The sequence below is a fragment of the Salmo salar genome, chromosome 13 (assembly GCF_965601325.2).
Source record: "Salmo salar chromosome 13, fSalSal1, whole genome shotgun sequence".
Lineage (NCBI taxonomy): Eukaryota > Metazoa > Chordata > Actinopteri > Salmoniformes > Salmonidae > Salmo > Salmo salar.
Window position 1 is genome coordinate 101,735,983 of NC_138303.1, and position 24,277 is coordinate 101,760,259.

A 24,277-nucleotide genomic window follows, 5' to 3' on the forward strand; every position below is an offset into this window, starting at 1 on the left:
CAGTTCATTGTTCTCATATAGTACTCATGTACAGTATATAATAGTCATGTACAGTATATACAGGTCATATAGTAGTCATGTACAGTATATAATAGTCATATAGTAGTCATGTACAGTTCATTATTCTCATATAGTAGTCATGTACATTATATAATAGTCATATAGTATGTACTAGTCATATAGTAGTCATGTACAGTATATAATAGTGATATAGTATATACTAGTCATATAGTAGTCATGCACAGTATATAATAGTCATGTACAGTATATAATAGTCATACAATATATAATAGTCATGTAGAGTATACAATCTCATATGTGAGAAACATACTGAAAGTATATGTTACAACCTCGCAGGTAAATCTAGTATTTATGAAAGTCTCCAAATAAGGTGTACCTGCCCTTTTTAGGTTCCAGCCATACAGGCTTCCTCAGAGGTTTGTTTGAGCTAGCAGAGCAGCCTAGGCATCTCTTCGCTAAGATGTTGGTTTGAGCTAGCAGAGCAGCCCAGGCATCTCTTTCCTAAGATGTTGGTTTGAGCTAGCAGAGCAGCCCAGGCATCTCTTTCCTAAGATGTTGGTTTGAGCTAGCAGAGCAGCCCAGGCATCTCTTTCCTAAGATGTTGGTTTGAGCTAGCAGAGCAGCCCAGGCATCTCTTCGCTAAGATGTTGGTTTGAGCTAGCAGAGCAGCCCAGGCATCTCTTCGCTAAGATGTTGGTTTGAGCTAGCAGAGCAGCCCAGGCATCTCTTCACTAAGATGTTGGTTTGAGCTAGCAGAGCAGCCCATGCAGCACAGCTCCTAAATACAGTCCAGTATTCAGTGCTGGCATAACTGATCCTTTCATTAGGAGCAGACTGCACCAAGCCTATAAAAGAGCTAATTGTGTGGTGAGTTAACAGAGAGACACACATACAGTCACACTAGGTAACCCACTAACTGGTTGATTTGATTTGAATTGACTAGCTAACACACTAACTACATTTACAAACACACGTGGGTACGTGTGTCCATCGTGCACAGCACACACAGGCATGAAAACATAGGCCTACAGACAAGCAGTCTTTTTCTGTCTGTCCATACAGTCTTAATCTGATTAAGGAAATGTGCTTGTGAATGAGAAAGGAGGAGAAAAGAAAGGTAGGAGAGAGGAGAGTTTGCGTAGGTGTGTAAATGCCTATTTTCTTGCTTTTCTTGTTTTGTGTTTATACTTCCACCGATCCTAATATTCCACAGTACGAGGACAGAACAGACAGACATGTCCACACATGGCTTCAAACCTTACTGTTCCCAGAATAGCCCCCATAGTGTCACACTGTCACCACTGACAACAATGGGCGTGTTCAAGAGGATCAAAACCCCAATGTATCAAGGGTAAATTGTGACTGGCTGACTGATCTACAAATAATAATGAGTCATATTTATGATGGAAGGTGATTTGTAGTTCAGTAAGTCGGCAGTCGCCTGCAGTCGTTTTAATGCTCTCGAACACGGCCATTATTATTCAGCAGTTAAAGGGACTGGGAAAATCTCTGCTTGGCAATGTCGCCAGGTAGAAACCCACACTTTTAGCTCATATCAAAATAAACATTGGAAAATTGTGTGGTGTGTTTTCTAATCTGAGTTAGATATTGAAACTATTTTCTGTCCCTATATCCTCTGTTTACCCTCTGTGCAAATAAGACCTCAAAGATTTATACCACAGCAGGATGGAGAGATTTACCACAAAGTGATGCTCTTCAGGCTATCTCATATACCAAGGCATATATGTCTAGATGAAAGAGATTGAGGAAATGTATAATGATGGTGATGATGATATCAATCACTCAAAAACCTTAACTGTACATTAACACCAACTGAGTTATAACTCTCTCTCTTTCTCCATCTCTCTCTCTTTCCCTCCTACTCTCTCTCGCTCTCTCTCTCTCCAGAAGGCGACTCATGGAAGAAGTACACATCTAGAAAGAACTACCAGTGAACATAGTTGTGAATTCACCTTCTTCTAGAGAATGTGGTTTCCCCTCTCTACAGTTTACTCAATTCCGACCATGACAAAAAATGTGTCATCATCCCTAAACATGAGACCAGTGGAACATAAGAGAAGTCAAAGAGAGACAGACATTCTCTCAGGGGTCTGTAATGGAACCTCAGCATCAGACAGGAAGGAAAGAACAGGGTGAACAGAGAAAGTAGTGGGACCACGTGTGATGTGACTCACTGATGAATAGCGTCTGCTACCAATAACTGGATCAGAAATAGAAATAGCCAGGTTCTGGACCTCGTTGAGCCTTCCTGGGCCCCATCCAGGGGAGAAGAAGGCGTGGCCAATGGGCCTCACCATTGACCACAGACATACGGATGAAAAATCCAGATGTTGGTATAAGCAACGTACAATGAGCCAAATAATGAGCCAAATGATCATTCAGGCTGATCTTCTCTGGTTAGTCAGACATTAATAACAATCACACAGACAATCACATTCTAGTGGACGGTAAGACTGAATTCACCTCTGGAGGGTAAGGTGTGTCCAGTTGTGTGTGTTTCCCTGGATCCTCTGGGTGATAGCGGGATGCTGCGGAGGGGTCTGCTGGCCTGGGTGTCCCGTGTGGGCGTTCTGCTGGTCCTAGTGTGCTGCTCTCTGTCCCTCCTCTACGTCATGACCTGCAGCCCCCACTCCGAGGACAACCTGGTGAGCCATGCCCTGCCACGCCCCGGGATGTGGGTCGGGGTAGGAGGGGCAGCAGGGGGCACGAGGGCGGCTCAGAGCGGACCCACTGGGCGGAATGGATACCAAGCCATGCTTGCAGAGCGCGAGGAGCAACACAAGCTCCACATCACTAGTTTAAAGAAACAGATCGCCCAGCTGAAGGAGGCGCTACAGGAGCGGAGCGAGCAGCTGAAAGGAGTTCAAGACTCCTTGGAGCGGGGGACAGGGGGAGGCCGGGGTGGCCAGTCCCCAGGAGGAGGTTTCCTCGGGGAGGGAGGACAAGGGCCAGGGGCCGACAGGAGCCACGCTGACCTTCAGGAGTTCCTCCACAGTCAGCTGGGCCGGGCGGAGGTCCACCAGGGGACCAGACTACCCAGTGAGTACGCCATGGTGCCCTTCGAGAGTTTCACCCTGCAGAGGGTGTACCAGCTGGAGATGGGCCTGACAAGGCACCCTGAGGAGAAGCCCGTGAGGAAGGACAGGAGGGATGAGCTGAGTGAAGTGCTAGAGACAGCCCTGCAGAGTCTCAACACCCCCCGCAACGGAGCAGACAAAGGCCACACCACCAAGGTCTACTCACCATCAGACTTCATAGAAGGTGAGTCATTAAGCTCCATACCAGAGCCAAACATACAGTATGTATAAAGCCATTTGCTATATATAAATGTATGGATATCTACAATATATGCAGTGAATTCGGAAAGTATTCAGACCCCTTAAAGTTATAGCCTTATTCTAATACTTTTTCAATAACCTGTAATGACAAAAACAGGTTTTTAGACATTTTTGCAAATGTATTACAAATAAAAACTGAAATATCACATTTCCATAAGTATTCAGAGCTTTTACTCAGAGATGTTAGATCGGGTTCAAGTCCAGGCTTTGGATGGGACACTCAAGGACGCTGAAAAACATCTACATAGCATGATGCTGCCACCACCATGCTTCACCGTAGTGATGGTGCCAGGATTCCTCCAGACGTGACGCTTGGCAGTTCAATCTTTGTTTCATAAGACCAGAGAATCTTGTTTCTAATGGTCTGAGAGTCTTTAGGTGCCTTTTGACAAACTCCAAGCGGCTGTCATGTGCATTTTACTGAGGAGTGGCTTCGGTTTGGCTACTCTACCATAAAGGCCTGATTGGTGTGCTGCAGAGATGGTTGTCCTTCTGGAAGGTTCTCCCATCTCCACAGAGGAACTCTGGACCACTATCAGAGTGACCATTGGGTTCTTGGTCACCTCCCTGACCACGGCCCTTCTCCTCCGATTGCTCAGTTTGGTCGGGCTGCCAGCTCTAGGAAGAGTCTTGGTGGTTCCAAACTTCTTCCATTTACGAATGATGGAGGCCACTGTGTTCTTGGGGACCTTCAATGCTGCAGAAATGTTTTGATACACTTCCCCAGATCTGTGCCTTGACACAATACTGTCTCGGCGCTCTACGTACAATTCCTTGAGCTCATGGCTTGGTTTTTACTCTGACATGCACTGTCAACTGTGGGAACTTATATAGACAGGTGTGTGCCTTTCCAAATCATGCCCAATTAATTGAATTTACCATAGGTGGACTCCAATCAAGTTGTAGAAACATCTCAAGGATGATCAATGATGCACCTGAGCTCAATTTCGGGTGTCATAGCAAAGGGTCTGAAAAGTTATGTAAATAAGGTATTTCTGTTTTTTATTTGTATACAATTTGGAAAAATTCTAAAAACCTGTATTCGCTTTGTTATTATGGGGTATTGTGTGTCGATTGATGAGGGAAAATATTTGTTTAATCTGTTTTAGAATAAGGCTGTAAGGTAACAACATGTGGAAAAAGGGAAGGGCTCTGAATACTTTCCGAATGCTGTGTATACAGTTGAAGTCGGAAGTTTACATACACTTAGGTTGGAGTCATTAAAACTCGTTTTTTAACCACTCCACAAATTTCTTGTTAACAAACTATAGTTTTGAAAAGTTGGTGAGGACATCTACTTTGTGCATGACACAAGTAATTTTTCCAACAATTATTTACAGACAGATTATTTCATTTATAATTCACTGTATCGCAATTCCAGTTGGTCAGAAGTTTACATACACTAAGTTGACTGTGCCTTTAAACAGCTTAGGAAATTCCAGAAATGATGTCATGGCTTTAGAAGCTTCTGATATTCTAATTGGCATCATTTTAGTCAATTGGAGGTGTACCTGTGGATGTATTTCAAGGCCTACCTTCACACTCAGTGCCTCTTTGTTTGACATCATGGTTAAATCAAAATAAATCAGCCAAGACCTCTGGTTCATCCTTGGGAGCAATTTCCAAATGCCTGAAAGTACCATGTTCATCTGTACAAATAATAGTACGCAAGTATAAACACCATGGGACCACGCAGCCATCATACCGCTCAGGAAGGAGACGCGTTCTGTCTCCTAGAGATGAACGTACTTTGGTGCGAAACGTGCAAATCAAACCCAGAACAACAGCAAAGGACCTTGTGAAGATGCTGGAGGAAACAGGTACAAAAGATTGTACTTTTTGGAGAAATGTCCTCTGGTCTGATGAAACAAAAATAGAACTGTTTGGCCATAATGACCATCGTTATGTTTGAAGGAAAAAGGGGGAGGCTTGCAAGCCGAAGAACACCATCCCAACTGTGAGGCAGGGGGGTGGCAGCATCATGCTGTCGGGGTGCTTTGCTGCAGGAGGAACTGGTGCACTTCACCAAATAGATAGCATCATGAGGACAGGAAAATTATGTGGATGTATTGAAGCAACATCTCAAGACATCAGTCAGGAAGTTAAAGCTTGGTCGCAAAAGGGTCTTCCAAATGGACAATGACCCCAAGCACACTTCCAAAGTTGTGGCAAAATGGCTTAAGGACAACAAAGTCAAGGTATTGGAGTGGCCATCACAAAGCCCTGACCTCAATCCTAAAGAACATTTGTGGGCAGAACTGAAAAAGCGTGTGCGAGCAAGGAGACCTACAAACCTGACTCAGTTACACCAGCTCTGTCAGGAGGAATGGGCCAAAATTCACCCAACTTATTGTGGGAAGCTTGTGGAAGGCTACCTGAAACGTTTGACTCAAGTCAAACCATTTAAAGGCAATGCTACCAAATACTAATTCAGTGTATGTAAACTTCTGACCCACTGGGAATGTGATGAAAGAAATAAAAGCTGAAATAAATTATTCTCTTTACTATAATTATGACATTTCACATTCTTAAAATAAAGTGCTGATCCTAACTGACCTAAGGCAGGGAAGTTTTACTAGGATTAAATGTCAGGAATTGTGAAAAACTGCGTTTAAATGTATTTGGCTAATGTGTATGTAAACTTCCGACTTCAACTGTACATGGCTTTGCTCCACACTACTTTCTAATGCATGTCATATCTTCATGGTTGAGTGCCTGTTGAACTACTGGATATTGGTTATAATAAAAATGGAAACAAGTTGAACAGCACAACAAAGCCTCATTTCCAACACGTTTCAAACAGAGAAACCCTGTTATTTCCAGGATTTTGTTGTTTGATGGCCATAATGACGAATGCTGAGAATCAGAGCAAAACAATAGAGGATCCTGCTGCTGGATGCTGAAGAGCTAAAACTAGGATATCCGGCTAGTCTAGCACGATCTGCAGTAGGAAAGGAGCACAGCTGCTTTCCATTCAGTGTGTAGCATCTCTACAAGCTCAGAGAGGGGGGCTGTTTCCTTCTACAAGCTCAGAGAGAGGGGTTGTTTCCTTCTACAAGCTCAGAGAGGGGGGTTGTTTCCTTCTACAAGCTCAGAGAGAGGGGTTGTTTCCTTCTACAAGCTCAGAGAGGGGGGCTGTTTCCTTTTAAAGGTCAACATCTTTACTGGGGCCACTTCTGACTAATACCTACGTGTACTTGGGAGAGGGAAAGAGTTTGTTTGTGTGTGTGTGTCTGCAAGGCCTTACACTCGACATGGGCATCCTGAAAATATAGTGAAAACATCATTTCAGCCAGGAGTGTTTACGTACCTCTTCCTTGAAAGACCTGTTTAGGTATCTGCTGTGAAACACCCTGTAGATAACCAATTTGCTAATTATTATCCAAAAACTAGTCTGTAGTTGGCCGTGTGCAGCAAGTAGCAAACAACAACCATTGTTCAACAACAAAGATGAAAGCAGTCGTGTAGGCTAGTTAATGAACTGTGTTGGCTAGTTAATGAACCGTGTAGGCTAGTTAATGAACCGTGTAGGCTAGTTAATGAACCGTGTAGGCTAGTTAATGAACCGTGTAGGCTAGTTAATGAAACGTGTAGGCTAGTTAATGAACCGTGTATGCTAGTTAATGAGCCGTGTAGGCTAGCTAATGAACTGTGTAGGCTAGTTAATGAACCGTGTAGGCTAGTTAATGAACCGTGTTATATCTACCGACATTTGTTGTTTCTCTAAAATCTGCGATCGTGTCACATGGCGCTGCATGATTTACAACTGCCCCGTTGACGGGATGCCTATCCCTAAGAAATTTAATGAACCGTGTAGGCTAGTTAATGAACTGGCAACTGTCTTTAGCTTAACAGTTCTCCTTCGCCTGTCCTTTTAACTTAATTGTACCAGTGGACAAGTACCTTTTCATTTACTCAGACAACTTGAAGCGTGTTGAGATGCTGACGATTATAAAGGGAGCATTATGAGCCCTGCCAATCCTCAGTTAGCGAGCCGTGACTGAACACAAATAGTGAATGCTGCCCGTTGGCTGTGCTGAATGGAGTTTTTCAAGAGCTGCTATGGGTGGATTTGCTCAGCTGTCATACAGAAAGAATGAGATAGGGGTAATGAGACAAGGAATGAGAGAGAGAGATCAAGATAGGGAATGAAAGAGAGAGAACGAGAGAGAGAGAGGATGAGAGTGAAAAAGAGAACAACACAGTGAATTGAGAGTGAGAAAAACGTGACGGTTTGGGTGGAAAAAGAGTGGTATGCTGTGTGAGTGACAAACATGTTCATGTGCTACACTACATGGAGCTAGGCTGTGGAGCCAGTTCCTACCCTGTCCCCAAAGTGATGAGACATGGAGCTAGGCTGCGGAGCCACATCCTGCCCTGTCCCCAAATTGAAGAGACATGGAGCTAGGCTGCGGAGCCAGTTCCTACCCTGTCCCCAAAGTGAAGAGACATGGAGCTTGGCTGCGGAGCCACATCCTGCCCTGTCCCCAAAGTGAAGAGACATGGAGCTAGGCTGTGGAGCCACATCCTACCCTGTCCCCAAAGTGAAGAGACATGGAGCTAGGCTGCGGAGCCACATCCTGCCCTGTCCCCAAAGTGAAGAGACATGGAGCTAGGCTGTGGAGCCACATCCTGCCCTGTCCCCAAAGGGAAGAGACATGGAGCTAGGCTGCGGAGCCACATCCTGCCCTGTCCCAAAGTGAAGAGACATGGAGCTAGGCTGCGGAGCCACATCCTGCCCTGTCCCCAAAGTGAAGAGACATGGAGCTAGGCTGCGGAGCCACATCCTGCCCTGTCCCCAAAGTGAAGAGACATGGAGCTAGGCTGCGGAGCCACATCCTGCCCTGTCCCCAAAGTGAAGAGACATGGAGCTAGGCTGCGGAGCCACATCCTGCCCTGTCCCCAAAGTGAAGAGACATGGAGCTAGGCTGTGATTTCAAATATCCTGAGTTTATTCTTTAATGAAAAGTAGAATGTTTGAAATGGGAGCAAAGTACATAATTCTTTCTTAGATCATTTTCTTTTCATGATGTTGAATCTTACACTGTAGTTCTCTAGTCCAGTAATGTCTGTTGAGACTCGTCTTTGGAACGTTTGATTTTGACTTCAGAAAACAAGAGGTTTTGACTGACAATTTACAGCTGTGAAATGGAGACCACAGGGACAAAAGAGTCTACTGTATTGTTGTTTAGTTATATGTCTGGGTACGTCTAACTTCTGTGAGAAGGTATAATCCAGTGTCAGTATGATCTCTATGCGTGACCGGTCTCCTTCAGCTGTCATAATGGCAGAGGGCCCAGGGCACTAGCCAGGAGCAGAGAGGAGAAAAGGATGCTGTCCCCTACAGAGACCTGAAATTCCCTTTCTGTCCCTATGAAATTAGCTGTCTGTACTCTCTCTTTTGGCCTGAAATGCCCTGTCTGTCGTTTTCTCCCATGGCCACAGAGCAAATGCTATCCTTCTCTGTCAGAAAATGCTTACAAATCCAGGCAGCACAGTAGAGAAATGAGTCTCCATTTGACAGATTGTTGACAGTGCAAATGCAGTAGCGACGGACAGTCTGGCCGAGTTTGAGCGTGTTTGTGTACAAAGCAAGAAAGATGATCCCCAATGGACTACTGGATATATATCACCATTATAACATTATACTTACATACAAATAAACACATAGGCAAATAAACTGAACTGCACTTCAAATGTGTGTACATGTATGTGTATAAACACTGAGTGTACAAAACATTAAGAACATGTCTTTCCATGACATGGACTGACCAGGTGAATCCAGGTGAAAACTATGATCCCTTATTGATGTCACTTGTTAAATCCTCTTCAATCAGTGTAGATAAAGGGGAGGAGACAGGTTAAAGAAGGATTTTTAAGCCTTGAGACAATTGAGACAATTGTGCCATTCAGAGGGTGAATGGGTAAGACAAAAGATTTAAGTTTCTTTGAACGTGGTATGGTAGTAGGTGCCAGGCGCAACACTCAGCAGTTTCCTGTGTGTATCAATAATGGTTCACCACCCAAAGGACATCCAGCCAACTTGATACAACTGTGGGAAGCATTGGTGTCAACATGGGCCAGCATCCCTGTGGAACGCTTTTGACACCTTGTAGAGTCTGTTCCCAGACGAATTGAGGCTGTTCTGAGTGCAAAAGGGGGGGTGCAATTCAATATTTGGAAGGTGTCTTTTCATGTTTATGTGTGTGACACATGCCTGCACGCATTCGTGGCCTATGGGTAAACACACTCGTCTCCCTTCCCCAGGTATCACTCGGACGGAGAAGGACAAAGGCACTGTGTATGAGCTCACCTTCAAAGGTGACCAGAGCCGTGAGTTCAGGAAGCTGGTTCTGTTCCGTCCCTTTGGGCCGCTGATGAAGGTGAAGAACGAGAGGGTGGACACGGCTAACGTCCGCATCAATATCATAGTGCCCCTCTCCCAACGAGCCGACAAGTTCAGACACTTTATGCACAACTTCAGGTACAGTGAGAGCCACTCAGTTATTCATGCATGTTATTGGCTCATTCTCCCCTTCCTTGTAACTCTTCCCCCGGGTTAGTGTTGTGTTCTCAGTTAACCTTACTAAAGAATAAGTGTCAAACAAGGGTTCATAAAAAAAAAATAATGTTCCATGTCCACTTGTATTAACTGTGATAATTGTATGCCATAACCAACAGAATGAGAAACAGAATATAGTGTAGTTAACCATGGGTGACATGCCCAGTTTGTCACAGCAGCAAGGATTCAAACCAAAGGAAGTAATTGCTGCGTTTGTACTCTGATAGTGACAGTATGTCTCTCTCTCTCTCTGCTAGAGACGTCGATGGACTCTTTAATTCCTGTGATTTGTTACACTCCTGCACAGCTGCTTATCAAGGCTTTTGGGTTTTTTATGGCAAATCCTGCTTAGTAGCAGTCTTAAAACCAGCACATAAAACTGATACACTGCAGTCGTGCTGTTCCTGCTGTGCAAAGTCTCCCTGAGTCGCTGAGCAAACGCTTTGGTCTCATCCATATTAATGTAGATGGAGGAGGTGGTGTGTGGAGGTGCGGCGGGGTGTTTGTGTGTGCAGTGTTTTCACGTAGAGAGGAGAGGAATGTTAGGAGGACTGACGTTCTTTTCAGAAGCCGTGTGACACATTTACTGAGCACAGCGTATACAGGAATGACACGCACAGAGATAAGTGTACGTTTACTGTATGCACATGCACACAAACACAAACACACACACACATATATATATATTATGTATGACAGGCAAGTAATCAAAGCTTCAATACTAAACTTCTCAGCCATATATTCCTAATAACTATTCATTTCAATATCCAGGCCAGGAGGCAACAGACACTAAACACAACACTTTATTCCAACAACCCCTGCATCTACTAACCTTCTTCTGTTTAAATGGCAAAGGAAGGCCAATCATCTAAGACGACAAGGGTAGGTTTACATTATTCATATCTGTCCAATATTGTCTGCTGCAAATGTGATCAGATTAGACCTGGAGGGAGCGATAATGGAGACTAGGGACCTACATGTAGTTTAACTAGTAATTGAATTACATTTTGCTGTAGCTTGGTGGTAGTTGAACTACATTCATATCTAGGTAGTGTTTGTATTAGTTCATTACATACTATAGCCATGTAGTGGGGTAGCTAACTACTGGAACTACACATTGCTTTTTTTGCAAATAAATCTCTAAACTTCATTTTTGTGTTTAATAGGCTAAATTACACATTATGTTAACATCTGACTTCAGAGTGATCTGTTCTTGCAATTTGTAGTCTATGATATTTCAGATTTAGATATGGTAATTTTTCACGAAGTAATTTGGATGTAACTTTAGTTAAGTACACTACATGTTTCTTAAGGGTAGCTTTAGTGTAGCTCCAGTTAGAAGTAATTGTTTGCCTGGTAAACTATATTTTCAGAGTAGCGTCCCCAACACTGTTCGAGAGACTGAATGAGGATTAGTCTTCCTAATGTGTATAGTTAGAGGAGGAGGAGAGGAAGAGGTGAGATAAGGAGAGGTGAGGAGAGGCGGAGAGTTGAGGTGGACGAGGAGAAGGAGAGGTGAGGAGGAGGAGAGGAAGAGGTGAGGAGAAGGGAGGTGAGGAGGAGAGGAAGAGAGGTGAGGAGGAGAGGAGGAGAAGTGAGGAGGAGGAGGAGAGAAGCAGTGAGGAGGAGGAGAGGAAGAGAGGTGAGGAGAAGGAGAGGAGAGGTGAGAAGGAGGAGAGGAGCGGTGAGGAGGAGGAGAGGAAGAGAGGTGAGGAGAAGGCGAGGAGAGGAGGAGAGGTGAGCAGGAGTAGAGGAAAGGAGGAGGAGGAAGAGGAGGAGGAGGAGGAGAGGAGCTGCCCACCTGCTCCTCTGCATTAGTGTGGTACATTAGGCATGTCTCCATCAGAACGTCTGGTGCTAGAGTTCTGGAATGTCACACCATGGCTGGAGATGGATCACTCCTCGGGGATTCTGTCTGTTACCAAGTCCTCACAGTGTGCCTCTATAGCAACATAACATATGTACATAGCAAATGTACATTATACATAACATAAAGTACATGTACCTGATCTTGCTGTAACCCCTTTTGAACTGACCTCTGTTTTCTTTCAAATAATTTGAACATTTGGTTTCAGGCTACCTTCAGTGCCAAGTGGGCAGGGTTTGCACTTTGGGGATTATTCCATCAGTTCGGTCAGGCAGGCTTCATCAAACGCAGCTAAAGTCTCTGACCAATGATATCAACCGTGTTACCCACTGGGTTGTGTGTTGAGTCCTCTGCTTTGTGTGATTCATTATTTCTTCATCTGTGGTTGTTTGATGTTGCAGAGAGGTGTGTGTGCGGCAGGACGGGCGTGTCCACCTAACTGTGGTGTACTTTGGGAAGGACCAAATTAATGAAGTCAGGAGCACGCTGGAGAACACATCTAGGTGGGTGGACACACACACACGCATGCACAGACACTCTCTCTCTCTCTCTCTCTAATGTAGGAGTGTGGCCACATAGAAGCACTCTGTGACCTCTGCCAGTGTTGGATTTTACAGGTCAAGGCTGATAGTGGCCGCGGTGAAATTAGTGTCACATTGACGTCTTGCCTGCATAGAAGATTACAGGTCCAGGGTCAGTTTGAGATGGTGTTGTGGGTGAGATTAGTTCACATGGTACTCTGGTACTGTGCTGATTGTCTGGCAGGTTTCCATGGAGACACTTTAGCCTAAGGTATGCCTGGCCGAATGGTTTGCAGGGGTAGAAAGAGAAAGAGGGGGAGAGGGGAATCAAGAGAGAGAGAGAGAGACAGACAGACAGACAGACAGACAGACAGACAGACAGACAGACAGACAGACAGACAGACAGACAGACAGACAGACAGACAGACAGACAGACAGACAGACAGACAGACAGACAGACAGACAGACAGACAGACAGACAGACAGACAGACAGACAGACAGACAGACAGACAGACAGAGATAGATAACTCATGCTGGGCTTTGAGCTGGTTTCAGATGTCACGCCACCGCTTTCTCTCTCTGGCTCTCTCTCATCTTTCACTCAAAGGCATCTCATTCTCAACAGCTCTGCTGTCTCTGGGAATGGCCTTGGCGGTTTGTCTGTGATGGTTTGAATAGCGAGAAAGAGAGAAATACAAGACAGTATCCTTGTACATTCAGTGACCTCCTCTAATAACCTGTCTCACTGTGCACTGGGTTAAAGCTGCAGCATTGGGAAGGAACTGTGTTAGGCCTTGGAGAATTTGTTCACTTTGTTCTCAGCAAATACCTTAGACACAGCATATGCCTAGCAAGACATGTTTTGACATCTGTTCTCTAAACAGTCCCTTGTTCTTGCTAGCTTTTTGTACCACAATTACATTGCTAGTGATTATCCTAATAGTCCTGATCAGTAACAGAGTTGAGCTCACTTTACATCAGACCAGGTTAAGAATAGTATTTGTTTACTTTAAAGGATTTAGCTGTGTTTGTTCGTTTGTCCGGCAAGTAATTCTATTTGAATCCAGGTCTGCTACATTTCAGGATTGCGCTCACATGACACCAAACATATCTATCCGCTCTGGTCTGTCCTCATGTCACCTTATAAACAGCTCAGTCTGAGTCAATGCATTCAATCGCCATGGTTATGTAACGCTTTATCTGACTCAGTATCAGCCACTTTAATCAAGCACTGATCTGTTAGAGAGAGAAAGAGCACAACATCCAAACTCTAATCTTTTTCCGTTTTCTGTTGATTTGGTCTGAATGGTTATGGATTATTTACGAGGGAGTATGGGTGGGGGGGGGGGGGGGGGGGTTGGGTAGAATGTTGCCATTGTCGATGACCTGAATCCTGAACCTGCCTGCCCTCATTGTAGCTCCACATAGACTGCCTCTGCCTGCGTCAATATCTGTTTCCAACAGCAGACAGCATGTGGATAATTTGATGCTGTATCCAAATGCTTTTTACCCCTTTTGCACTGTACATGTATGTGTTCACATTCATAGGGCAAGCACTGTATCCAAGCTAGTAAAGTATAGGGACGGGGTACAACTCTTTATGCCAAATATGGCCCGCCAGAAATATTATTTGGCCCACCAAATTAATTATGAGAAGCAAAAACTCCCAAATGCAATGTCCCAAGAAGGAAGTTACCCTACCTAAATAATGCAAAAGTTACATTTTATCTTAATCAATAAGGAGTGACAATGCAGGAGACAATCAACTAATAAAGCAGGCATCAGAATATTTTGTGGTGCTGCTGAAACATAAAGCTGCAACCACAGCGCAGTCAATAGGAGGTGAACAGCACCTGGTGCTGAAAATATAGATAACTTGTTATGCAAGTGTTGCACAGCAACATATGAAGAAAAACGACTTTATTTGACTTTACAAACAACAAACAGAAAATACTGTCAGCTTGAGACCTAAGCTCTGATCAGTTCCTACACCCAAACAAGGGCACTGCGTTCATCCACCTCTGGCCTGCTCGCCTCCCTACCTCTGAGGAAGCACAGTTCCCGCTCAGCCCAGTCAAAACTGTTCGCTGCTCTGGCACCCCAATGGTGGAACAAGCTCCCTCACGACGCCAGGACAGCGAAGTCAATCACCACCTTCCGGAGACACCTGAAACCCCACCTCTTTAAGGAATACCTGGGATAGGATAAAGTAATCCTTCTAACCCCCCCCCCTTAAAAGATTTAGATGCACTATTGTAAAGTGGTTGTTCCACTGGATATCATAAGGTGAATGCACCAATTTGTAAGTCGCTCTGGATAAGAGCGTCTGCTAAATGACTTAAATGTAAATGTAATAAGCACTCGCAATAATGTTAGTATTTACTAAATACAGTCATATAGGCCACTATGTTACTTACTCAATGGGAAAAGTTACATTTCCCCTCAGACACGATCTTGTGGATGTCAGGTGAGATGGACGTCTGAGATAAAATTCTTTGCAAACAGCGACATTTTCATTGTAAATAAGACACACTGGCTTGGCATTGGGAAAATATGGTAAGATTAACACATTTCTCTCTGTACATTCTTTGCTGAAACTTCCATTTTCATTATCCACCTTTCTTTTGATACCTTTTGAGAGCGACGTTTTTTCTTGCTATAAAGCTAATTGATCTGAAGGGATGTTGACGTTAGATAAAGTAGTGTAGACTTCAGTAGGATACGTAGACCTGGTTTTCCCCACCAATCAACACACAGAGATAATAATAATATAATAATAACTGAATACAGACATGGTGATATTATGATTGTAATCAGATCAAAATTATTATGTTATTGCACTGAATTTATTATGTACTAATCAGATGTGTTAAAAATGATGTTCAATTTGTAGTGTAGGTCAATTAATTGTGCTAATAATTAGGAGAGAAGAGAGGAGAGGAGAGGAGAGGAGAGGAGAGGAGAGGAGAGGAGAGGAGAGGAGAGGAGAGGAGAGGAGTGGAGAGGAGAGGAGAGGAGAAGGGTAGAGCTGCCGCTTTCAAGGTGTGGGACTCTAACCCGGAAGCTTACAAGAAATCCCGCTATGCCCTGCGACGAACCATCAAACAGTCAAAGCGTCAATACAGGGCTAAGATTGAATCATACTACACTGGCTCCGATGCTTGTTGGATGTGGGAGGGCTTGCAAACTATTACAGACTACAAAGGGAAGCACAGCCGCGAGCTGCCCAGTGACACGAGCCTACCAGATGAGCTAAATCACTTCTATGCTCGCTTCGAGGCAAGCAACACTGAGGCATGCATGAGAGCATCAGCTGTTCCGGACGACTGTGTGATCACGCTCTCCGTAGCCGACGTGAGTAAGACCTTTAAACAGGTCAACATACACAAGGCTGCGGGGCCAGACGGATTACCAGGACGTGTGCTCTGGGCATGTGCTGACCAACTGGCAGGTGTCTTCACTGACATTTTCAACCTCTCCCTGATTGAGTCTGTAATACCAACATGTTTCAAGCAGACCACCATAGTCCCTGTGCCCAAGAACACAAATGCAACCTGCCTAAATGACTACAGACCCGTAGCACTCACATCCGTAGCCATGAAGTGCTTTGAAAGGCTGGTAATGGCTCACATCAACACCATTATCCCAGAAACACTAGACCCACTCCAATTTGCATACCGCCCAAACAGATCCACAGATGATGCAATCTCTATTGCACTCCACACTGCCCTTTCCCACCTGGACAAAAGGAACACCTATGTGAGAATGCTATTCATTGACTACAGCTTAGCGTTCAATACCATAGTACCCTCAAAGCTCATCACTAAGCTAAGGAACCTGGGACTAAACACCTCCCTCTGCAACTGGATCCTGGACTTCCTCACGGGCTGCCCCCAGGTGGTAAGGGTAGGTAACAACACATCTGCCACGCTGATCCTCAACACTGGAGCCCCCCAGGGGTGCGTGCTCAGTCCCCTCCTGTACTCCCTGTTCACCCACGACTGCATGGCCAGGCACAACTCCAACACCATCATTACGTTTGCAGACGACACAACAGAGGCCTGATCACCGACAACGACGAGACAGCCTATAGGGAGGAGGTCAGAGACCTGGCCGGATGGTGCCAGAATAACAACCTATCCCTCAATGTAACCAAGACTAAGGAGATGATTGTGGACTACAGGAAAGGGAGCACCGAGCACGTCCCCATTCTCATCGACGGGGCTGTAGTGGAGCAGGTTGAGGAACTTCAAGTTCCTTGGTGTCCACATCAACAAAAAACTAGAATGGTCCAAACACACCAAGACAGTCGTGAAGAGGGCACGACAAAGCCTATTCACCCTCAGGAAACTAAAAATATTTGGCATGGGTCCTGAGATCCTCAAAAGGTTCTACAGCTGCAACATCGAGAGCATCCTGACCGGTTGCATCACTGCCTGGTACGGCAATTGCTCGGCCTCCGACCGCAAGGCACTTCAGAGGGTAGTGCGTACAGCCCAGTACATCACTGGGGCAAAGCTGCCTGCCATCCAGGACCTCTACACCAGGCGGTGCCAGAGGAAGGCCCTAAAAATGGTCAAAGACCCCAGACACCCCAGTCATAGACTGTTCTCTCTACTACCGCATGGCAAGCGGTACTGGAGTGCCAAGTCTAGGACGAAAAGACTTCTCAACAGTTTTTACCCCCAAGCCATAAAACTCCTGAACAGGTAACCAAAAGGTTACCCGGACTAACCCCCCCCCCCCCCCCCAACCCCTCTTTTACACTGCTGCTCCTCTCTGTTTATCTTATATGTATAGTCACTTTAACTATACGTTCATGTACATACTACCTCAATTAGCCCGACCAACCAGTGCTCCCGCACATTGGCTAACCGGGCTATCTGCATTGTGTCCCACCACCCGCCAAACCCTCTTTTACGCAACTGCTACTCTCTGTTTATCATATATGCATAGTCACTTTAACCATATCTACATGTACATACTACCTCAATAAGCCTGACTAACCGGTGTCTGTATATAGCCTTGCTACTCTTATTTGAAAAATGTCTTTTTACTGTTGTTTTATTTCTTTACTTACCTACACACACACACACACACACACACACACACACACACACACACACACACACACACACACACACACACACACACACACACCTTTTTTTCGCACTATTGGTTAGAGCCCGTAAGTAAGCATTTCACTGTAAGGTCTACACCTGTTGTATTCGGCACACGTGACAAATAAACTTTGATTTGATTTGATATACAAATTATGTTCTGGCCCGCCGACTATTAGCTCTGAAAAAATTTGGCCAGAGGTCAAACCTAGTTGACGAACCCTGCCTTATTCTGTGTCTTAGTGATGGACAGGGCAAGTTGAAGTAAAGTTCAACTCCTTATTCTGTGTCTTAGTGATGGACAGGGCAAGTTGAAGTAAAGTTCAACTCCTTATTCTGTATCTTAGTGAGCTGTACCAGACAACGGCATGCTTATCTCCAACACTCTTTAACCAGGCACACAGAGCTGTTTGAAGAGTGGGGAAATCGATAGACATGAATAATTAGTATCGATGAAGGAGAGGAGAGGAGAGGAGAGGAGAGGAGAGGAGAGGAGAGGAGAGGAGAGGTGAAGAGACCATTTTGAGCCCAGGGTGATAGCTAAACGCCAGTGAACGGCAGATGCCCTCAGAGAACAAACACCAGCCCACCGGCTACCAGCTCACAATGAATACTAACGCACCATCCCTACATCTCCACATGTGGATCAGCTCCTCAGGGAGACAGACAGAGCACTGCCTACCGTCAAAAAACCTACACCACAGCGAAGTGTGGCATTTCGGCCGGAGTGTGTTCTTTTGGGAAGCAATCTTTTCACGCCACTTCGATACCGAAGTTACTTTTTCGTAACAGGTTAGGAGAACTTACGCAGCAGGTTAGGAGAATTAACGCAGCAGGTTAGGAGACTGAGGTTAGGAAAAGAGTTAGGGTTAGTGAAAACGCTCGCCTAACCTCCTACGAAAATCACTTCGTAGCCAAGTGGCCTGAAAAGAGTGTGTCCCGTGTTCTTTCAGTATTTCCAGTGTTTCCATTCAACGTTGATGTTTGGAACATCATACTGTATCTTTCACACACACACACACACACACACACACACACACACACACACACACACACACACACACACACACACACACACAAAGGCAGAAAGTGAGACTCATCAGGGTATAAACAGTCACTAAGGCAGAAAGTGAGACTAATTAGGGTATAAACAGTCACTAAGGCAGAAAGTCAGACTCATCAGGGTATAAACAATCACTCAGGCAGAAAGTCAGACTCATCAGGGTATAAACAGTCACTAAGGCAGAAAGTCAGACTCATCAGGGTATAAACAGTCACTAAGGCAGAAAGTCAGACTCATCAGTGTATAAACAATCACTCAGGCAGAAAGTCAGACTCATCAGGGTATAAACAGTCACTAAGGCAGAAAGTCAGACTCATCAGTGTATAAACAATCACTCAGGCAGAAAGTCAGACTCATCAGGGTATAAACAATCACTCAGGCAGAAAGTGAGACTCATCAGGGTATAAACAGTAGACAGATAGGGGTCTTTGTAGTTTTGTTTGACATGGCAGCACTTTGGCCATGACCAAATCTGAAGGGGTCCGCTGGAAGAGAGAGAGAGAGAGAGACAGACAGACTGACCGACAGAGAGAGACAGACAGAGAGAGAGACAGAGGCAGTGAAGAGAGAGAAAGAAACAGACAGACAGAGAAAGAGATAGGTTTCCCTGTGGCTCAGTTGGTAGAGCATGGTGTGTGCAATACCAGGGTTGTGGGTTCGATTCCCACGGGGGGCCAGTACAAAAGAAAAATGAAATGAAAATGAAATGTATGTATTCACTACTGTAAGTCGCTCTGGATAAGAGCGTCTGCTAAATGACTAAAATGTAAAATGTAAATGTATAGTGAAGAGAGAGTGTGAGAGAGAGAGCGAGAGAGAGAGAGAGTTTGAGTTTTAAATCATCTTTATTGGGTCTGGGAACCCACAACACAATAAAAAATCATACAAAACCATGGTTACACATCAATTAAAAACACAACACCAAATCCTCCTCCACACTAACTAAACACAACAGACTCTGAATACCCCATATACTCATAAACAGATCAATATTGTTAACCAGTTTGTAATAGGCTGTCCCCGAATAACCTGTACTTTAGCCCAAATATAAACAGTTGGGAAGAGAGAACCTCTCCCAGAGCTGAGAACCAGCTAATGATCAGGTCAGTCATCCCAACCAACCTGGGATACTGTAAGAACAGATGTGCCCGTTTCAGACTCAGCACAGAATGGACACCCCTCCCCAACAAGGTGTACCAGATTGGTGGCTATGGCTCCATGTATTATCCTCCATTGGAGGTCAGCTGTCCTCTTTTCAATTGGCAGTTTGTGAAAAAGAGGCTCTTCAAAAAGCGATATCCCTGGTGGTGTGCCGGCCTTAAGGGAAATGACAAGAACTCTCCAAGCCTGCATAACAGACTCATAAAATGGAGTCAGGCCAGGCAAATCACCCCCCTCCAGCTTTAAGAGGAAAAGGTGCTTGTCTAAGCCCAAATAGTCCGCTCTCCTCATCACTGTGTAGGCTGTGTTGACCCAGCTAGAACCGTCACTGTACAGTCTCTGGGCTGCTTGAAGCCGGAAAGCCATGATCCTGGAAGAAATGTCCACCAGGCCTTGCCCATCCTCGTGCAGTGGCAGGTACAGGGCTGCAGCTTTAATCCAGTGTTGTCCAGACCAGAAGAAATTGACAAGGGTCCTCTGATGCTCTTTTATCTGACCCCCCGGTGGCTGTAAAATCATTAGTCTGTGCCACAGGGTAGAGGCAGCAAGATTTTTAGCTACCAGCACCCTTCCCCTATAAGACAGCTGGGGTAGCACCCATTTCCACCTTGACAGTCTGGCACACCCTTTCTCCACTACACCCTCCCAAAACACAACATCATTACACTTTACATTTTAGTCATTTAGGAGACGCTCTTATCCAGAGCGACTCACAGTAGCGAATGCATACATTTTTATTTTTTTCGCACTGGCCCCCCGTGGGAATCAAACCCACAACCCTGGCGTTGCAAACACCATGCTCTACCAACTGAGCTACTTTACAACTTTACATTAAAATACCAGTAAGGTGATGACCTTCGTGGACAGGACAAGTGAATATCAACAGTAACAATATGGTGATCAGAGAAACCCACAGGAGTGATGTCACACCTTCCAACCCTACTACAGTAGTGATCAGATACATACAACCTGTCTAACCTTCCAACCCTACTACAGTAGTGATCAGATACATACAACCTGTCTAACCTTCCAACCCTACTACAGTAGTGATCAGATACATACAACCTGTCTAACCTTCCAACCCTACTACAGTAGAGATCAGATACATACAACATGTCTAACCTTCCAACCCTACTACAGTAGAGATCAGATACATACAACCTGTCTAACCTTCCAACCCTACTACAGTAGAGATCAGATACATACAACCTGTCTAACCTTCCAACCCTACTACAGTAGAGATCAGATACATACAACATGTCTAACCTTCCAACCCTACTACAGTAGAGATCAGATACATACAACCTGTCTCACCTTCCAACCCTACTACAGTAGAGATCAGATACATACAACATGTCTAACCTTCCAACCCTACCACAGTAGTGATCAGATACATACAACCTGTCTAACCTTCCAACCCTACTACAGTAGTGATCAGATACATACAACCTGTCTAACCTTCCAACCCTACTACAGTAGAGATCAGATACATACAACATGTCTAACCTTCCAACCCTACTACAGTAGTGATCAGATACATACAACCTGTCTAACCTTCCAACCCTACTACAGTAGTGATCAGATACATACAACCTGTCTAACCTTTCTGCACTGACACCACCTTCATTAACTACTACAGTAGAGATCAGATACATACAACCTGTCTAACCTTGCTGCACTGACACCACCTTCATTAACTACTACAGTAGTGATCAGATACATACAACCTGTCTAACCTTGCTGCACTGACACCACCTTCATTAACTTTTAGCCATGTCTGCTGCCTAACTTTTGCATTCCCTACTCTCCACACATCAGAAAGCTCAAACTCAGTTAATAAACCAGACAGGCAAGTGGCTGACCACAGGTGAGGTTCTTCAGCAATGTGGTCAACAGTAAAATCTACTGTACAATTCCAGTCCCCCCCCTAAAACCATACACCCCTCTTAGTCACACTGTCTTCAGGTTTCCTTTATTTGATCAAATACAGCAATACGCTCTGTACCCTCATTAGGAGCATAAACATTCAAAACAACAAATAAAAACCCATAACATCCACCTTGACCAGTAAAACCCGTCCCTTGACAATCTCTGTTGTAGATACCACAGATACTAAGCCTGAGGAAAACAAAAGTGCCACCGCAGCACTGAAATTAGTACCATGACTGAGCATATGCTGCCCCTCACACCACATACCCCAGTCAACCTCATTAGCCTCATCACTATGTGTCTCCTGTAGAAAACTACATTAAGCCTTTTCTGTTGTATTACTTCTAATACCCAAGCCCTCTTATTCCTGTCCCTTCCTCCATTAATATTGAGAGAACCTACCCTTAGTATCTCCATATAGAAAAGAGAAAGGAAACCAAAGGAAACCAAAGAGAAAAACGAACACCCTATGAGGCATGATCATCATCGTTATTTAAATTGTCTCTTAACCTGACCACGTTTCCCACTACCTTTTGCTGCTGTGACAGCAGCAACAAATTTCCTCAAGCGAAAATGTTTCTTCTCACTCAACTGGTCTAACCCCACCGTCTTCTGTAACATCACAGCTGACCTCACAAACTTATCAACATCAAAAATATCTACCAATTTCACAGATTTCCCAAAAGTCTGATCCAGGAACCCATTTACCTCATCTAGATTGTAAATTGAGTCATCGCCAGCTGCTATCATATCAAGAGCGATATCCATATCCTTCTCCTGATCCTCCTCAACTGAGGCCACAGACCCCTGACTCTTCTGCCACATCCCTCTCAACACTCCCCACTTGCACCCCATCACTCATACCATGCATCTCCTCCACTACCTGGGAGACTAGCCCCACCTGAACACCCTCCTGTACCCCATTACTCATAGTGGGCATCTCCTCCACTACCTGGGAGACTAGCCCCACCTGAACCCCCTCCTGTACCCCATTACTCATAGTGGGCATCTCCTCCACTACCTGGGAGACTAGCCCCACCTGAACCCCCTCCTGTACCCCATTACTCATACCATGCATCTCCTCCACTACCTAGGAGACTAGCCCCACCTGAACCCCCTCCTGTACCCCATCACTCATACCATGCATCTCCTCCACTACCTGGGAGACTAGCCCCAACTGAACCCCCTCCTGTACCCCATTACTCGTAATGGGCATCTACACAGGCGTTACGAGGCCCACCTCTCCCTACATCAGTGGTCCCAGGCATTACGAGGACCACCTCTCCCTACATCAGTGGGCCCAGGCGTTACGAGGACCACCTCTCCCTACATCAGTGGGCCCAGGCGTTACGAGACCACCTCTCCCTACATCAGTGGGCCCAGGCGTTACAAGGACCACCTCTCTCTACATCAGTGGGCCCAGGCGTTACGAGGACCACCTCTCTCTACATCAGTGGGCCCAGGCGTTACGAGGACCACCTCTCCCTACATCAGTGGGCCCAGGCGTTATGAGGACCACCTCTCCCTACATCAGTGGGCCCAGGCGTTACGAGGACCACCTCTCCCTACATCAGTGGGCCCAGGCGTTACGAGGACCACCTGCGCCCCTCCCTCCGCCTTCTCCCTTCTCGGACAAGCATGTCGCTTATGAGCAACATCCCCACACTCAAAACACCGTTGACTACCCGGACTAGCATAAGCCATATACAGTCTGTTGTCATACTTGACTTTAAATGATATCTCCAAAGTCTGCTCCGGTGAGTCCAAAAACATAAACACCTGTCGCCGAAATGGCATAACCTGTTTCAAAGCCGGGTGTTTGTAAACCCAATGGGACAATCTTAATTGAACTTGTGAACTTCCCAAACCGCAATAACCCGCGCTCCAATAGCTCATTGGGAATAAACGGCGGTACATTTGAAATCGTTACCCTTGTTAACGGAGAAAAAAGCGGCGTAACTTGAATAAACATACCTTTAGGAAGTACGCCTTGCTCAACCATACGATCAACAAGGCGCTCTTCTTTAAGAAAAACCACCACCGCTTTATTCATCGGTGACGCATAAGCAACATTCTCATATCCTACCCTACCCTCCTACGACGACCAGAAACTCCTCCACAGTGACAGTAGCTTCAGTAACACACCTAAAGCCGTGCCGAAGTGACAGGGCCAAAACCAGGGTAATTTAGACACGAAAAACAATATACTTAATTCTACCACAACAACTAAATAAAAATAATGATAACCTTAATCATGCATAGGAAGAAAAAAAAGATAGCACCAAGAAAAGGAAACATGAAAGAAAAACCAAGATATCTAACTCTACACAACACTCGCACCAAACACTACCAGCATGCAGGGGGGGGGGGGGGGGCAGCAGCAGCAGCAGCGCAGACAGCGACAGACAGACAGACAGACAGACAGACAGACAGACAGACAGACAGACAGACAGACAGACAGACAGACAGACAGACAGACAGACAGACAGACAGACAGACGCAGTGAAGAGAGAGAGAGACCGAGAAAGAGAGGGAGAGGGAGAGAGAGAGAGGGGGGAGCTGTCCCTGACCTGCACCAGATGGACATGCCCTTTAAAGCAAACAGGATCACAAAAGGAAATACCAGAGTCTTGGGGCTTCTTGAATCACTGCCTGGATCCTGAACTAAACCCA

General features: G+C 45.3%; 1 protein-coding gene across 1 annotated transcript in view; it reads left to right on the forward strand.

The window, feature by feature from the left end:
* Window positions 1-24,277, forward strand: part of LOC106568408 (chondroitin sulfate N-acetylgalactosaminyltransferase 1-like) — a 61,523-nt gene that overhangs the window by 24,378 nt on the left and 12,868 nt on the right. The window contains exons 2-4 of the mRNA XM_082960524.1: window positions 1,930-3,303; window positions 9,648-9,864; window positions 12,211-12,312. Coding sequence (XP_082816650.1) covers window positions 2,568-3,303; window positions 9,648-9,864; window positions 12,211-12,312 — 1,055 coding nt within the window. The 5' untranslated portion in view covers window positions 1,930-2,567. The remainder of the gene's footprint in view (window positions 1-1,929; window positions 3,304-9,647; window positions 9,865-12,210; window positions 12,313-24,277) is intronic.